Source organism: Hoplias malabaricus, chromosome 17, assembly GCF_029633855.1.
Source record: "Hoplias malabaricus isolate fHopMal1 chromosome 17, fHopMal1.hap1, whole genome shotgun sequence".
In the NCBI taxonomy this organism is placed as follows: Eukaryota; Metazoa; Chordata; class Actinopteri; order Characiformes; family Erythrinidae; genus Hoplias; species Hoplias malabaricus.
In genome coordinates this window covers 2,007,803-2,026,852 of record NC_089816.1, presented here as the reverse complement: position 1 = coordinate 2,026,852, position 19,050 = coordinate 2,007,803, and the positions used below count along the sequence as shown (strand labels likewise).

The 19,050-nt window shown below is 37.8% G+C and overlaps 1 protein-coding gene across 1 annotated transcript in view; it reads right to left on the bottom strand.

Annotated features, from left to right (window-relative positions):
• The window catches only part of tnmd (tenomodulin), a 73,762-nt gene that overhangs the window by 22,694 nt on the left and 32,018 nt on the right, over nucleotides 1-19,050 (bottom strand). Inside the window, exons 3-4 of the mRNA XM_066649847.1 lie at nucleotides 4,595-4,735; nucleotides 285-395 (exon numbers count right to left, since the gene is read on the bottom strand). Coding sequence (XP_066505944.1) covers nucleotides 285-395; nucleotides 4,595-4,735 — 252 coding nt within the window. The remainder of the gene's footprint in view (nucleotides 1-284; nucleotides 396-4,594; nucleotides 4,736-19,050) is intronic.

Below are 19,050 nucleotides of genomic sequence, written 5' to 3'. Positions count from 1 at the left end.
TCCTGCACCATATGTGGGTAACATTGACTTATATTTGCTGAACTGACTCCAACCGTTAAATTTCCATGAAAGTAAAGACATAAAGAAGGTTACAAATGAGTTTCTGTGGTAATTCAAACAATAAATAAAAGATTTTGAATTAAAATGAACACAAATGGGGGAAATTTAACCCTGAAAGGACTATTGTCTCCATCACTTTAAAAAATCATATTTTCAAAACATACTCATAATAAGAAATATGACATATATTAACTAGATTTAAATAGATAAGTGTGAAATTGTACCTCCATCTCAGCGCTGTTCTCAACTTGCAGCTCGGAAACCAAAGGAAGTTGTTTGCTCTGATTTCGGATGTAGCACCGCTGGTGTTGGGTGAAGCGGATGCCAGTGATTCCCTTTAAAACACACAGAATAATAAAGATGAAAAACACAGATTAATGCATGCAAATTCTTTACAGGCCCTTAGTAAACTGATCAAATTGATTCAAACTGATAGAGACTCATTTTTGAAAACGGGGCATAGATGTGTTCAGTGACCACTGATAAAGACCTAGAAAATGACCACCACTAAGTCCACAACAGATGAGCTACTGAGCCTGAATTACTACAGGTTGGAGCATTGAGGTAGCTGTTTAACAGAGGTCTAATGGTGTGGACAGTGTTTGAAAACTATAGCAGCACAGCTATGGCTGACCCACTCATACCGACACAACAAACACTAACACACCACCGCCACCACATCAGTATCACTGCAGCGCTTAGAATGATCTACCACACAAATCATCAGAGAACAAGACTGTAGAGAAGTGAAGACTGATAAACTTAATATCCAATCACTGAACATCAACATCTGAACTCATTTAGACCCTTAAGGCTGAATGCAATATAATCCTCACAGCAGGATTACATAGTCATTGGGCTTTTTAATATGTTATGAACCTCTCTAACCACAGACAACAATATACTCATTGTATATGGTACCATGCAATATATGAAAATAATATATGGAATTATGGGGCATTATTTCTAAGTTATAATGTATTCCTATGAGTACAGGATCCATAGGATGTGTCATCAAAACCCTGGCAGCATCTAAAAAATGCAGTAGTATGAGACACACTATTACATTGCAACTTGTCTGTGCACTAAAGAAAAACAATATATCTTAGCTTTATTGAAAATAGATTATGGAATTTTCATGATCTCAGGTAGCTCATATCCCTGTTCGGATTTCTCGGAACATGAGCACAAACATTTCTCTTTTGTTATTACACTTGCTGTATCTAGTGCGAATGTGAGCGTATCTAAATTCATGACACTGAAATAGAAAAGCTCTCTCCTCCTGGTTCTCTGCTGATATCTCTGTTAAACCATATGTTCACAGCATGATAAGAAAGAACACCCAGCCATTCTGATCTGTTTGTGGGTGGGGGGGTAAAACAACAGCAAAGTGGGATCAAACCAACCCCAAAAAGTGCATTGTTTATGTCTAAAATGATCATGATTAACTGCTGTTCAATCTCCTGTAATGGCATGCTGCTTCATAGAGGAAAGAACAATCTTTTTGGATGCTTTTTTTTCTGATTGCTGTGCCTATTCGACCAGAAAATGAAGGAGAGACACTTCATTACAGGGATAAGAAACAAGGAATGGCAGGCTGATAAAAACTTGGAAACACTTTATCTGAAGGCTACATACGTGGGGACTATGAGACTCACAAAGGGGACGCATCCTCTTCTGGTCAAACACATTATAAACAATGGAGTTTTAATTTCAAACTGCAGGTAGAAGCAGGCTTGGAGTCTGTGTAGGTAATGGAGGTCTTTCGTTAAGGTCTGTGCTGAATCAAACTCTTCCAATATCCAGGGGCTGCTGACGACAGGGGCCAACGATGTGGTGTGAAGGTACGGAGTGTAGCAGATACTGGGACTGGAGGGCAGGTTACTGGTTTGAAGGCAGGTGAGTCCAGGTCCAGGTGGCAGCCAGTCCTCCATCAGTGTCACAAGGACAGGAGGGCAGTCATTAATTCAAAGGGAGTAGTGAGGTGGCTTTAGATTAGTTTGTATTTAAGGGTTAAAGAGATTATGAATATTGTCAGAGTGTGGCGAGCGACTTGGACAGATCTAACTACGGCATTCAAATTAAAAGGATAGAACCAGCATGTAACAGACAAGAGGGCACCCTGAAACGCTGGCATCCTCCTGCTTGTGAGCAGTGGGACAACAGCACCATCATCTGAGTTTACCATAATTACCTATGTCACTGAACCCCTGAGTCTTTTGCCTTTATCTGAGGGGAAAGGTTAATTACTAAAAGCTACACTAAATACGTGCGTTTTCAGGCTAAACTTAAAGACTGAGACTGTGTCTGAGTCCTGAACATTAACTGGAAGATTATTCCAGAGTTGCAGGGCTTTATAAGAAAAATGTCTTCTGCTGAAGTCTTTTGAATTCTTGGAATTAGTAGAAAGCCAGAGTCTTGTGACCTAAGTGGATGTGATTGTCTGTAATAGGAAAAAAACTTCTTGCAAGTATTCAGGGGCAAGACCATGAAGGGCTTTGTATGTCAGTAAAAGAATTTTATAATCAAGCATTTAGTTAGGACTCTGGCTGCAGCTTTCACATCTATCTTAAACGTACTGAGGCTTTTCCTGGACTATGTAATAACTACATACTTCTGCGTAAATACGTATTGCCAACAAATGAATAATAGATTGTTAATGAATACCTGAGTGTTAATGAACTGCTTAATGTCATCTAAAGATTTCAATTAACACTTTTATTTTAACCCCGGCAGGCGATGAGGCAAATATCTAACGTTTAGTTGCTGAAGCTTCGCTGTGTGATTTTCTTTTAAATATGTATTTTTTTAACACTGAAAAATGAAATGTGTTTTTAATTGTTTTCTACGCCACACATCGCAGATTTAAGATTAATATATTGATTTGTAGATGTGTATGTGTTTATGTGATGAAAACCATGTATTGTAGTCATTTTTGTCCACAGGAGCACCTCGTTTGTCATAATAAGTGGGATTTATATATGGTTTATGGTTTATATAGGTTTTTTATAGGTTTTTTTTTTAATTGTGTCTTATAAGGGAAATAAGGTGAATTTAGTTGTCTGTGTTTGTCCTGGACTGTTCGGACAACGTTGGACACTTGTTTAGAAACAGAAGGAAATTTACAGCTCTTGCACTTTATATACGTGCTATTTTATGATATATAACTTTGCCCCACCGATGACTTTTCTCAACATCAAATATGCTCTTACATTTGCTTTATGTCTTTCTTCTTGCCTCAAGACAGACTGATGTTCCTTGTCACACAGAGCAGGAATATTTCTCGTCATTTGAAGAAATATCTCTCAGGTAGCTCTCTCTTCATTTCAGGGTTTTGCAGAAATATCGCCTGGGTGCAGAAAACCCACATTTCCTGCCATCTATTACCTCTTCGTTTTCACTCTTTCTTCAGTCACTCGCCACTTTCCTGCGCAGTTTTATTGCTTCTCTTTGAAATGAGAAAAACCCAGAGATGATTCATTTGGAAAAACATCTGCTGAAGTATGATCAAAATTCTCCCAACTACATGTAATGTATGACATCCTCCATCATATATGATGTGTCTTTTTTCTATTACATCCCTACAGACCTAGTACACAGCCCTAGAGAGGCTCAGATAATAAAATAATCTCTTCTAAGGGGACTATTTACCATTAGAAAGCTTTTTACGTAATCTTTCATTTTTGGCCACGGTTTACAATTATTTCCCTTGTGTGCTTTTTTTCAGAAACGAAGAGGAACAGTTTTACAACTATGTTTAATTATTTAAAACATTTATAGCCATAATGATTAAGAGAATGCAAAGAATGATTAAACCCTTCAGGATTCTGTAGAGATTGTGTTCAGAGTTTTGTTTCCTCCATTCTGATGCACTGTTTGAAGGTTTAAATCCACTCTTAAATCCTGGGTTATCATTACTTTAGTCTAAAATCAGTTCTAATCCTTACACTTTTTCTTAAATTCGAACATGATCTGTGTCTTTCTTATTTGCTTGTTTTAATCTGTGTGTTTTGAATGATTCTGTCCCCTGTCTAAAATCTAAATGATGTTCTATGTGGGAGTGTGCCCCAAACAATAAAAAGCAGATTCTGAAAATAAATTGACCCTCAAATGTGAGTCAATTGCTATTGGGAAAAATTTTGTAACACAAATATAGAGTTTAAGAATATTAATGTCGCACTACATAAGATTAAACAACTCAGATGTTGGAAACTGGTGTTTTCAATGTTGGTCTTCATTACATAGCCTTTATGTATTAAGATCATACACACAGAATAAAAAAAAGGAAAACTTATTAATTTAACACTCTTTCCACATGCCACAGAGTGTGCCACTAACCTAAGAGGAAGAATACTATTGCTATGCTGGCATTAAATTGACCAAAATATGCTCCAAAAATGGGTTTCCCCATGTAGAGTTGGCCATCTTTAAATTAGGTTTAGTACAGAATGTGGAGAAAGGTTATTGAAGAAAATGTCTTGTGAAGAAAACTGAAATTAAGGCAGAAAGTGGCATTTCAGTCAAAAATTCTTACATTTTGAAAATCGTGGACTTCCAGAACTTCATCTGTGCCATTTCCCACTTGAAATATTTCAACTTGTTCAGCAGGATTTATCTCCATTAGGCTCTCAGTCTCTACTCCATCTAGAAGTGCCTTGTATTTGTGGTCATACACCTGAAAAACATATAAACAAAACAAACCAAAAAACATCAGTTAAGCATCAGAGACAGAAACTCAAGCCAGTGACTCAAATCTGAGTCACACTCAAGTCACACACTGGCTGATTGCCAACTCGACTGTGACTTGCCCTCATTACCACGACAAAGACACATTTTCAAGTTCAGTGGAGCAAAACAACACGAACGGCGATCTCACTGATCTACGGAAATGTGGAAAAAATATGGACACAGACATTCAGTTTAAAGCACTCAGTGTTTAATGTCTATGGCAAAGCATGAAATTAAATGGGAGCAGCCCAGTGTCAGACATTGGAGACATGGGTATACACTGAACGATCACTGGATTAGGAACACCTACCTTGGCTCTACACCAATTGTTCATTTTATTAACTCCACTGAACATACAGGAGCACTTTGTAGTTCTACAATTACAGACTGTAATCCATCTGTTTCTCTGCATAAATTCTTATCCTCATCTCACATTGCTCTCAATGGTCAGGACCACCTGAGATCATGTATGATTTCGGGTGGTGGGTCTTTCTCAGCGCTGCAGTGACACTGACGTGGTGGTGGTGTGTTAGTGTGTGTTGTGCTGGTGCGAGTGGATCAGACACAATGGAGCTGCTAGAGTTTTTAGAGCGATCAGTTTCATTGGTCTCCTGAAAACAGTCCACCAACCAAAAACATCCAGCCGGCAGCATCCTGTCTCCACTGATGAAGGATTTAAGGACAATCAACACACACTGTGCAGCAACAGATGAGCTACTGTCTCTGATTTTACATCTTCGAGGTGGACAAACGAGGTCTAGCAGCACTTCTGTGTCTGATTCACGTACCGGTGCAACAAAAACGCATCGCCACAACTCTCTATTGTCTATTGTCTCTATCTATTGTCACTGATAGTCACTAATCATACCTGCTCTGGGGGGACCACTGAAGAGGAGATTGAGATGGGAATAAGAAATTATGCAGAGAAACAGGTGGACTACAGTCTGTATTTACAGAACTACAAAGTGCTCCTGTATGGTCAGTGGAGCTAATAAAATGGACAATGAATGTAGAAACCAGTTAGGTGTTAATAATCCAGTGATGGTTCAGCAATAGGCTGGACATTCTCTGGAGTGATTACCAATACCTGTAGAATGAGTTGGAGTGGTGCTGTAGGTTCAGAGCTAATCATGAAACATCACTGCCTGATCTTACTTGTGTGGCTAGTTAGTGTGGCTCAGTGATCAATTACTGTTCCAACATTCAGAGTAAAGCCTTCTTAGAAGAATAGAGACTATTACGTGAGCAAAGAGAAAAGGATTTCTGATCAATACTCTCATCAGAAAAAATACAGTTGGGTGTTTCATCAATAACTGTCAAAAATGAGCCAAAATAAATAAAATGTGATCAATTACTTCAATAAATCAAAGCATGACTTCAACAGGGTTATTAGTAATACTGTACATAATAAACAAAACCCACTACCACACACACCATAAGACAAACTTTCTTTTAAAAGAGAAATAAACCCTAATAATCTTAGTAGAGTACCTGTAACTCATTACCTCCTCCTCTAGCAGTCTGTCTGGAGAATTTATTAATACATTCATCTTGAATGAAGGCCTCACAATTAACCAAAAGCCCACTTTCAAAAGCCTCCCCTGTTTCTCTCATTCCCTTGTGTTCTGTCTCCCTCTCTCCCACGTTTTCCTTCCATGTGCTAGGTTACTGCAGCAGACCACAAGGACTCTGGGTAATTCTTTTCCTCTCCATCTTTAGACTTTGCATTAGCAGGCGAGCTCAATTTAAAGGAGCCTGATATTGTAAAGAAATAGGGATAATAATAAGGATAATGAAATTTAATTAGCTGTGCCTGAGAGGCTCGTGGAGGTGGCGAAGATACAGTTCAAGGTGAAAAACGTGGAGAAAAAAGAGACAGAGAGAGAGAGAGAGAGAGAGAGAGAGAGAGAGAGAGAGAGAGATTTATTCATTACAGCTCAGGACCACGTCCACCCTGAAGATGCCTTGAGTAATGTATTGATTTGCTCTCTGTCGTGTTTGCTATTCAAATATCAGCAGCTCATCGGGCCAAGGGTGCCGATGGGTTTGAACCAACGTCTTTTATTTACCTAGCAGCATGCAACAAGGATAAGAATTAACTGTCCATTAGGAGAATTTCTACCACCCCTGGGAAGTTTGGTTCTGAATATTCACTTATTAAAAGAACACCTGCACTCAAAAACATGCTTTTACAATAGGCCAAAAAAAACATGCACGGTGGTTTACAATGATTACAATTACAAATGTGTACTTGTTGAATATTGTGTTATTATAACAGTAGTATCTCAAAAAAATAACTTGAGGTACATTGTGCATCAGCTTATTTTAAGCTTGAATGTACACTACATTAAAACATTTTCATATTTATGATATATATGTGAATATCTGAACACCCCAGCAAGTAATAGGTGAGGGGGACTTTAGGCTATATCCGGAATATGGCTGCCATATTAAATCAACAACAAGTTTTACCAATGAGAATGTGGTCATGTAGCATATCAAAAAGACTAAAATTGTTTGAGAAATTGATTGCCGCCACCAGATTTGCACTTGATACAGGCTCGAACAGACGCTACATGATCAGCGCCATCTTCGGTCAGAATGGATAGCAACAGTTTCCCATAGCATTGTCAGGCAGCGCTGAGCATTTAGGGTATGGCTGAGCCTGTAAGAAGCCTGTAATGAACCTATAATGAACAACAACATTTTGAAATTTCTGGGTTGACAACTTTTGGACCACTGCAAATCTGATTGCAGCAAACTTCTATATATTTGTGTGTCATTATATTGGTCATGTACACAGTAACTGTCCAACTGCTGTGAACGTGTTTCCATGGTGTTTAAAAAGCATAAACCATTACATAATGCACAGTTATCAACTGGCATAGCTAACAGTGCTAACAATGAAAACCTGAATGTTTAACTGGAATGTGCTCAGCTTGGGAGAGATGTCATTTCTAACTCCGACATTTGAGGTAAATGGGATGCAGCATCTATTACATGGGCTGTTTCTCAATACCAAGGACACAAAGAATGGACTTGTGTTCTATAAAAGAACGTTATTCATAAGTTCACCTTACAAGAGCATATTTGTGATGCCGCAGTGAATGATGGGTTATTCAGGTTGTTCTCATTGCCAAGTTATGAACTAATGCATCCTTGTTATTTTGGGCGGAGTGAGAATAATATCTGGACATTTTAACTGTCCTTTGCTTTTGTGTTCTTGTGTATAGGAACACAATCTAGCAGTGGAAGATGATGTCAAGCAAGAACACACAAGAACGTATATTGAGAAACGACCATGCTCTCATAATGCCTGTGGTTTGCATCATTTCTGGTCACTCATAACCATCTGATAAACCATAAGGTAATGTGTGGAGCTCCATTGCTACACAGATCCCACACAGTCTATTGCTGGGGACTTCATACACAGTCCTTTGCAAGATATGATGACCTAGAGCTTTTGTGCAGCTGCTCCAGAATATCTCATTTCAATTAATTCTTAACACAGTGTGTGGAATACCCACTTATAACAGGGGGGTCCCTATGTTCTACTATTTGGGCTGAAAATAAATTAACAATTTAGATTGCTATTGCATTTTCAGAGCATAACGTAACCAGATAATTCAAATTATACATATATATGCTACTCAGATTTTAAACACACACCATGCCACACCCTCAACATTACACAAAAAGTACCACAGACCATCAGGCACGTGCTATATTTGTGTCAACAGTAAAACACCTGTGCCATCCCCCTTTTGGAGGGGAGCACAGGAGCACAGAATAAGAACCATTGTTGCTGTTTTCTCAAGCAGAGCAAAGCAATATTCGGAGCAAGATAACTGACCAATTCAGTACAGCGCCTATCTGTGACAGACCAGTGCTGCTGCACTGGGTAGTTAAGAAAATTAAAATCAGAACGTATACCACAGAAAACAGATTTGTGTATTTCAGAGGGTCCAAAAAGTTTATTAGTGGGTCTGGGACCCCCCTGTATTTCACACCTTGATCATACACAATGTACAGTATTTGCACAGTTGAAATTTTCAGCAATTTATGCATTTTAAAGAAGGTAAACCTACTAATTATAAGAGGTTAACAAGTATGAATACATTTAGTCTACATATTTTGTACATATAATTTCATTGTTACATCTGTTTCAACATAAAGGAGTGTATTCCCCCAACCATTTTGTTATGATCCACTAGGCCACAGAGTTTGGAAAGTGAAAGGCCATTATTAATAGATCCTCATATTTATAATTAGTAAGGGTTTGGAACTATTCTTCTGTAGTTAAAAATATTGAAAATTTATTATTCATAAATTATGACTTTAGGGCTACTTTAAGCAAATTGCAGTTGATGTTGCCCCGCTATATGATATAAATATGCATGTAATCAGCATAATCCATTTTTCTCTTTGTGCCATATGCTTTTGAAATACAGTGGATCACACAAACAAAAAAGAGGCCTCAAGGCACTATTGTAGTCTGCTCATAAAAGGAAGAGAAATAGCACTGGACAAAGAAAATGTGATTTTGTATCCCATGGAGATCATAAGAACATACAAGTTCCATCTGTGCTTGAAACGTAGCATTAAAACCCTCTCTAGTTCCGAATCTAGACCTTGAGCTCCCGTTCCTGGTAAAGTCATTATTTCTACAAAGAAAATACTAGAGTGTGTGTTGTTTTGAAGGAGAGTTAACTCCACACGCGGTGGTCTAATGCACTGAATATGCTCTGGATAGCCCTACAGGAGCCCCTGGATTTAGGATTCATTCTCATTCACTCTAAGAATATGGTAGAATTCAGACACAGTGTCTTGTTTTTGTCTTCTTATCCTTGTCAGATCTCGGAGGTGGGTTGTATACTACACCCAGACAATCCCCAAAAGAAAAATGTATTCCTGACAAGTTGCTAGTTGATGACTCAGGAGAATTAATGCGAATTCTCCTCAGAAGAAATAAAATAAATAAACAGGAGACCTGAGGTGAGACACTTCTGGCCCAAATGATAATAAAATGATAACAGAAAAGACTTGATGAAAAATGTCTTTAATTCAATTGCAGATAAATACTCTGCTCATGTGCTTTGAATTTCAAGATCCCAGTATGCAGTGTGGGCCATTTATATGGATACATCTTAATAAAATGGGAATGGTTGGTGATATTAACTTCCTGTTTGTGGCATTAGCATATGGGAGTGGGGGGGAGTGTTTTTTCAATGGGAAGAGGGTCATGTGACACATCAAAGTTATTGGGAATTTCACAAAAAAACAAACAAAAAAAACCAATGGTGTGCTCGGTTTTCACGTAACTTTATTCTTTCATGAGTTATTTACAAGTTTCTGACCACTTATAAAATGTGTTCAAGGTGCTGCCCATTGTGTTGGATTGTCAATGCAACCCTCTTCTCCCACTCTTCACACACTGATAGCAACACCGCAGGAGAAATGCTAGCTCAGACTAAATGGCCCACCCTGTAGTTTCACACTGTGGTCAGATTTACCAAACGGAACTGATGCTCCATTTCTGCTCTCTATCTCCTGTTTTTGGCTCATGCTATTTTTCAGAATACTTTTCTCTGAGGAATTTAAGACGAATCGCCATTAGGACTCCTCGGAGACTTAAGACCAACTTTTAAGCAAAACAATTATATTCTTCTAGGCATAGCTATTATTATCTTAGTTCTCAGGTTTGTGGGAGTTCAGTGAAGATTAATGAAGTCATGGCCAATTTTTTAGCCACAAGGACTAGTGTCATTATGCTGCGAAAACCTCAAGCTACAACAAATTAAGTTCAACATGAACACACCTAAAATCTGTTGCTGAAATAATGAAAGAAAGGGTCTACTAACCAACTTTGTTTGTAATGCACAAGTGTCAAGTCTTTCACACCAGGGCTGTTCAGGTTTGACCCTTCATATTTTTTAGGCTTTTAACCCTAGACCACATGTGTCAAACTCAAGGCCAGTGGGCCAAATGTGGCCCACTGTGTCATTTGATGTGGCCCACAAGAGCTTAAAAGATCCGATTGACTGCAATCTAGTGACACACACACACACACACACACACCCAAAGACAAAAAGACGACGTAAACCTGGGTAGTAATCAAGAGCATGTGTTATGAATGAGGGGGTGTGGCAAATGATCACAGAGGGAACAGGAGCACATAGCTAAATAAATAAATACATAGGGAACATGTGTGAACAAAAGCACAAGGGAGATAGAGGCAGTAACAAAGAACATTACAAACACCTTACAAAGTGCTTACGAGCATGCTTGTTAAGATTTGCGATATTCCACTGTTAAATAAAGCACATTTTGCATGGGTGCTCTTTTCGTCACCTAAAAATATGAGTGTTTAAAGAGTGTAAAATTTAAGTACATTTTAATTACATTTTAGTACAAATATTGATATTTAATGATTACATTTTCTGAAATAACTGATTACAACAGGCTGATTACAAACGGCTCGTTTATTCGTTTTACATTTGAACACACGAAGACATTTTTTCTGTCTCCAAAACAAATATATGGTTCATTATTTTGATTGGGAAGTGCGGGAGGGCTTAAAGCACTACTTTCATTTCATTGGTCCGTCTGAGAGATGACCTGTTCTTTAGCAGCTATCTGAGGATAAAATAAAAGTCCCAAGCTCTTAGACTTCGCAGTTAAAATAAATGTCTCAAACCCCCTAGACGTCAGGGGTTCTGTACTATTAAAAATAACATGTAATCTCCCACCCCATGTTAAATTTTAATGCTAAAGCACGTATGGTGTTTAATTTCACACAAACAGATTAGAGCAGACAGTAATGTATACAAAATCAAGAAAAGAAGGTGGGGTGGGGACAAACAAAAAACCCTCATAAATTTCAATAAAAACGTACAAGAAAAAAAAAATAGACAAACATAAATAGTCAAAGATAAGACAAAAATAAATAAATTAATAGCAATAATATTTTTTGGAATACACATATAATTACAAACATATAATACATGTGTGCACATGAGTGCATAGAGCCCCTGACGTCTAAGTGGTTTGAGACTTTAACTTTAACTGCAGAGAGTTGCTCAGTAGAGCACCCAGTAACGTCTACAAGTTTGGGACTTTCATTTTATCTGCGGATAGCTGCTAAAGAACAAGTAATCGCTCAGACAGACCAATGAAGTGAAATTAGTGCTTTAAGCTCGCAAAAACTTCCCAATCAAAATAATGAACCATATATTCGTTTTGCAGACAGAAATAATGTCATCATGTGTTCAAATGGAAAACGAATAAACGAGCAGTTTCTTTCGTTTCTCTCGTTCTACATTCAGTCTAAGAACTAATAAAATGTACACGGACCATCAGCGTTCATTCCATATATATCAACATTCATTCCATATATATTGACGTTCATTCTATATATATATATATATCAGCATTCACTCTCTATATATAGAGATTTTATAATTATAAAAATACTGTTCTTTTGCTGCTGCCAGTTGCACTGTAAAGCTTGAAATATTAATTGACATATCAGAGTTGTCAGGTCTGATTTGGTTGAGACCATTCAGAAGTCTTTGTATCTTAACGTCACACCAGCAGGCTCAAAAAAATGTGGTCTGGCTTGATGGGCTTTTACCTAAGTAACATTGGTGAGGCCTGGCACACAGCACTCATGTGTACATTACTGAAATTGTGTTGATGGCTTTTGTTGCAGATGGAGTGTTCTCATGAGCCCATTTATTGACACTGCCATCTGAACACTGCTTTCTATTTTTATGGTAAAATACAAAACAGCATACACATAGCAAGATAATTATTTTGGATCATACATATATATACACTATATGGCCAGCTCATTCAACATTTCTTCAGTGGGCAGTGGGGTATTTGGAGGCAAATTCATTTGACATGTCAACAAAGCTATTCTATTTGACGTAGCAGGGCATGAGTTTCAGTCACATTTCCATTATCAATTTCAGATCTAGTCCTCTTTGAATACTCCTTCAGTGTGTACACACTCACAATCATCAAGTCAATGCACACATGGAAATGGAATGCAACACAACATGTTACAAAATGTTTTTAACAATCCAAAAGTAAGGCCACCAATTTCCAAAATTTGCTAAACCTACATAGTGTGGTCAGTGAAATACTGAGGGGACAGGCTAGCATGCTCACAAGAGCGTGTGTCCTGCTCGTCCTTCGGGGCTCTGGGATATAGGAACCCGTCACAATGCAACATTACAGCTGTCATTCAGCAGAAAAATGATGGCTTAGAGAGGACCTGAGAGAGACCAGACAAAGCCCCTCAGGTCTCAGGGGACTGAGGTAAGCTGGCTTATGTTCAACTATTTGGCATCCTATTTGATGATTCAAGGAGAAACAAACAACTTTAATAAACTGATTCAAGAAAAAAAAAACTCATCATTTTTATGTTAAATTATTTTCTGACAATTAAAGTCTTGGCCTGCTTTTTAACCAAGGAGAAAAGACATTCATTTTTTAATTCTGAGTGTTAGACTGTTGTTTAGACAGTGTTTGTTTGCCTCTCATTGGTCTAAATCTGTTACACAGAGGCTCGGTTTTGTCATTTAAAACTAAAGACAACATACAGGTGAACCTCAATAAATTAGAATATCATCAAAAAGTACATTGATTTCAGTAATTCAATTTAAAATGTGAAGCTCATATTATATCGATTTATTACAAACAGAGTTTCAAGTGTTTATTTCTTTTAATGTTGATGATTATGGCTTACAGCCAGTGAAAATGTCATTATCTCAGAAAATCAGAATAACACACAAAACACCTACAAAGGTTTCCCAAGCTTTTAAAATGGTCTCTTAATCTGATTCAGTTGGCTCCACAATCATGGGGAAGAGTGCTGACTTCACAGAGGTCCAGAAGGTAGTCACTGACACACTCCTGCTGTATCCAAGCATATTAATGGAAAGTTGAGTGGAAGAAAAAAAGTGGTAGAAAAAGGTGCACAAGCAACAGGGAAAACCACCTTGAAAAGACTGTAAAGAAAAGACCTTTCACAAATGTGGGGGAGATTCACAAGGAGTGGACTGCTGCTGGAGTCAGTGCTTCAAGAGCCATCACACACAGACGTGTCCAGTACATGGGCCACAACTGTCGCACTCCTTGTGTCGAGCCGCTCATGACCCAGAGATAACACCAGAAGTGTCTCACCTGGGCCCAGGAGAAAAAGGACTGGGCTGTTACTCAGTGTCCAAAGTCTTGTTTTCAGATCACAGTAAATGTTGCATTTCATTTGAAAATCAAGGTCCCAGAGTCTGGAGGAAGAGTGGAGAGACACAGTCCAAGCTGCTTAAGTCTAGTGTGAAGTTTCCACAGTCAGTGATGATTTGAAGAGCCATGTCACCTGGTTTCACATGTTACACTGGTTTCCAGAACGCAAACAGACTGAAGAGCAGCAAATGGATAGGAAAACATTTTTATTTTTGTTTATTTATTTATTTTTTTTAAATTAAAATCATGAATGTCAGTCTTAAAAGGGAGTAGTACCTAAACGAGCGAGGACCTGGGCAGTATTTGGGCTTGGTGTGTGACAAGATGTATTGGGTGCCACACTCCAGTGCTTGAATATAGGCTGATGGTAAATAATAAAAAGACTATGTACAAAATCACTACAAACTAATAATGAAACAGGCAAGGAGATCCGAAGTGTAAGGGTTGATAGGCAGTAGGAAAAAGTAAACAGACGTGTAGTTCGGAAAACGGACATATGTCACAGTACATTGTGCTAGTGGTCCATAAACCCTGAAAATAACAGGAACTAAAGAGCTGCTAGGCATGCTGGGAGCTAACCCATGAGTCCCATCCCTCTAACAGTGATAAAATAAGAATTATGGGCGATGGAGGCAAGTCATATTAAGTTTTTGCTTGGAGCAACTTACGATGTCCTTCCAACTCCACAAAATCTTGGACAGTGGGTAGGTGAAGACCCTAGCTGTAGATTATGTACAGGGATTGGAACGCTGAAGCATGTTCTATCAGCTTGTAAGGTTAGTTTGTGGCAGGGGAGGTCTACATGGAGACATAATCAGGTGCTTAGAAGGAAATGCACTGATGAGTGGTTGTAGTAATAAAGTGATTAGGTAGGAAGAGAGTGTGCTGGGCCCTATATGAAGCTCTTATGGATTGACATAGGATATATTACATCTTATCTTATGTATGATTATAATAATTACATTTTAGAAAAAATCTATGCAAAAATTACAGTGTTGTCATTTGATGAATATTGAATATTACAGAATTTTTCCGTTATAAACACAGTGAGTGTATATTTGTATTGTTTTATACCAGTAAAGAGATAAAGGAATGATTGTTTTGCCTGTTATATGTATTTATGGTATAAACTGAAAGTTTACAGTCATTTACTGTCATGCTTTGTCAGTTTTTCAGTGTATGTTCAGCCCAGTTTTTATGTTCAGCCCAAAATTTGTATGCAATGAAGTTAAGCTTGCTATCTGAAACAACAAAATTGCTTGTCACTGTGGCTGTGCCCTAATGAGTCAACATTGCACCGTTTGGGGCTTAAATTTTGTTACCTTTAATGTAGGGTACATGATTGTTCTTTAGGGTACATTTTGTCTCTTTAAAGGTACAATGAAAAATGGTACAATTAAGCTCCTTAATTAAATGTTCAAAAGATATCTCCCTGAAGGTGCCATCTCAGTGACAAGCGTTTGTGCCCTAAGAAATAGTTTGGGACTTTTCTTCATGACAGTGCTTTCAGAAGAGTAGAGACAGATACTGCAGAGAAGAGGAACAAACTCCAGAATAACACCCTTCACTTCAGAAGAAATGTTGAAAGAGTAGTGGATACAAATGTAAATTATTAAAGGCAGTGAGGTGAGCTGTTGCCAAGTAATTTTAGTTTCTGACCCTATTTTTTTTAATGATTGTTTTATTATCAATAATGGCAACAAATAACTTAGTTTGTCAACTCCATCTAATCAGAATTTTTGTGTAGACTTTGGAGGGTAAATAACCGACTGATGTTTGGTGTTAAAAAAATGTAAAGAGCTGCAGGTAGTAAATGAATTATTCAGTCTGGGTTTGGTGGCAGTGAGCCATTGGAAACTTCTTTCTCGTGGCTTCTGTGGGGTGTGTGTTTCTTTCTTTTCTTCACTTTTTTCCCCTCTCTCCCTTTCCCTCTTTCTACCACTAGCTCCCTGCACTCCTACAAATCATGATTTAACCACTGTTCACATGCATGGTCACATGAGCATGGAAAATTTCTCCCCAGGGCTCTGCTCTGGAATGTTACGAGATGTTTTTTTTGTTCTCCCTTTTCTTGTCTCTTCTTTGCTTCACCTTCTTTTCTTGTTTTTTTCCCCAATTCATTCAAGGAGAGCTGTATCATTCTTGGGGATTATAAATTGCCTTTGTGGCTGCTTTTACAACACTCTCCACAGCACCTTAATTCTTCACGTTTTTCAGCTTCTTTATTTCTCAAATTAAAGATACTCTAAATCACACATATAACAAGGTCCTCCATACCTCCATTCTCTTCTCTTATATATATATATATATATATATATAAAAGAAGAATCAACAAGCTTCACATATGAAAACATGCTTCAAATAGGAAATCATGTTGTAAAGTATTCTAATCAACTTCAAATTGAGAATAGCCTCTGCTCATTAACAGTCAATTGCAAATCATGGCTAAACACAAAGAGCATAGTGAGAACATCTGGTTGCACATTGTGGCTGCTCACAAGGCGTGTAAAAGCTATAAAGCTATATCCAAGTTTTTCTGAATGCCAGTGGCAACTGTGAGAAGAATAATCAAATATTACAGTCCCAAAGTGAAAACTTCCATAGCACATGGTAGGAAGACAAAAGTGGCCCCTGCACTGACAAACATGTTAGCCAGAGGGGCCAAGGTGAATCTAAAGATCACTACTAAGGGCATCCAGATGAACATGAGTCATTCTAGTACCAAAATTTCAAAGCAGATATGCCACAAGGCTACACAAGGTTGCTCAAACCAAGAACACCAACCACGTCTCAAGGACAGGCACACAAACAATATGTACATAGCTGGAGTGGACCAGACAAATTCCAGACCTCAGTGCTACTGAAAATCTGTTGAATGAACCAAAGAGCAGAGTAATGTCAAGGACACCTTCAAACCTCAATAATCATCTCAAAAAATGGAGTGGAGAAAAATCCCACTGGATTCATGCAAAAAGAAGGGTTTCTTTTAAGAAGGGTTTGATTGCTGCAATGGCAAATAAAGGCTTTGCCATTGATTAGTAACAATGGGTATGAATGATTTGTGATGTGGCCTATTTTGTAGAAATGTTAAAACAAACATTATTTGTATTGCATTTATATCTCCAGAGCAATTTCTTACAATCTTATGTCACTTGCTAATGCCATTTCCAGCTAGAAGAAACCAATTGGTCAAATAACAATTCACTAGACATCAAATGTTGGCCTTTAGGTGTACTGTAGCTGTAGACATAGAGGAGGCAAAATTGTAGAGTATTACACTAAACAGGTTTTTATCATCCGTGCTAGCAAAGTGATACTGAAGCTTTAGCACAACATATTGTCATCCCATTGACTGAAAACATCTGACCCAAATTTCACCCTCAAATGATCAGTTCATCCTAGAGGTTCACATATTTTGCCACAAATATGTAAGAGTGAATCATTTTCCTGACAGTATAACTAAGTATAAGTATAATAAACAAAACATATATGCAAAATTACAGTGTTTTCTGTTATATGAATATTATGGAATGTTTCAGTTATAAAGAAAGTGTGTGTATATTTAACATTTGAATAATATTTAGAACATTAGATATTTATTTATTCATTTATTTATTTATTACCAGTAAAGAGATGTAGAAATGTATGTTTCTGATTTTGCTGGCAATTATGTTAACAGGCTACATTCCTGCACTGCACATGGGGAAGATCGGAGAAGTAAAGATTGGATTCTGGAATCCCCACACTACAGGATAGTTTGGGAATTGCGATTGTCGGGAGGAGCAAATCAGCCTTAAAATCTACCTGGTTATCCTGTAGTGTGAGCCAGTCTTTACCAGATTTGCATTCTCTTCTCTTCTCTTCTCTTCTCTTCTCTTCTCTTCTCTTTTATCTCCTATTTTTTTCTCATTTGAACAGAAGGTGGTGAGACAGTGAGCGGCGGATGAACTGTAATGAGTCTCAGAAATATGAGCAAGGTGGAAGAGAAAAACAAAGATCACGGAGACAGACATATTGCCATAAAAAAATGGAGAATCTCCTGGGAAATAAGTTCTTGTGCAGATCAGATGGAGACAGCAGCACAGATGGCATTCACATGAGCTCGCAGTGTGTCAAAGACCACAGAGCGAGCTCTGTGTAGCTATCACTCTGGGAATTACACTACGTTCCTGTTGCTTGTCACATGTTTCTGCATTTCAATATAGAATGAAAAAAAGACAACAATCTGCTCTTTGATAGACTCTTCATCAAAGTCTTGATCTTTTATCTTCACTCCATTGTTCAGAGTAAAACATTATCTTATATAGAAAGTATATGTTTAATGTATTATACCATTGTCATTATCAATTTATGAATGCATTTTAACCCTAATAATGTATAATGTGTAAAGGAAACTGACTTAAAAAATTCCATTACACTTGTTTTATGAAGTGTTATATTTGGAATTATTACAGATTATTCTAAAGCTTAAGACTTGTGCCAGATAATATAAGGTAAGTATGCCACGTAAAGGTTTATGAATACAGAATACACTCATAGGAAGTGTTACATTCTGTTTCAATTCGGCAGTGGTTTAATGGATCTGAAATGCCACAGCTTTGATTTCCCTTACTTTTTTATTGTTGCAGAGGCCACAAAGGCAAAATATCATTTCGGAGACAAAAGTATTTTGGACATAGATGCTGATAACAAGCCCTGTCAGCTCAGGCGGCCATTACAATTAAGACAAAGCGAGGAGGGAGCATTTTCAGGGCTGCCAAAGGCATTTAGTGGAGCATCTGGAGTTGTCCAATGAAGACAAGCAGCTGCTTTTGGACAGAAGCCTATTTAGGAAATGGGCAGGTGATGGTCAGTAGTTACTAGACAGAATCATCAGCCGAGTCAGTTGTATTCCTTTAGGAATGTTTCCTCATAAATCTTTCTCAAAAGTCATTTTCTTTACTTCTGAAGTTGCTCTGAGTGATGGCAGGTCTAAATCCATCACATCGACTGCAGACAGATATTTGAATG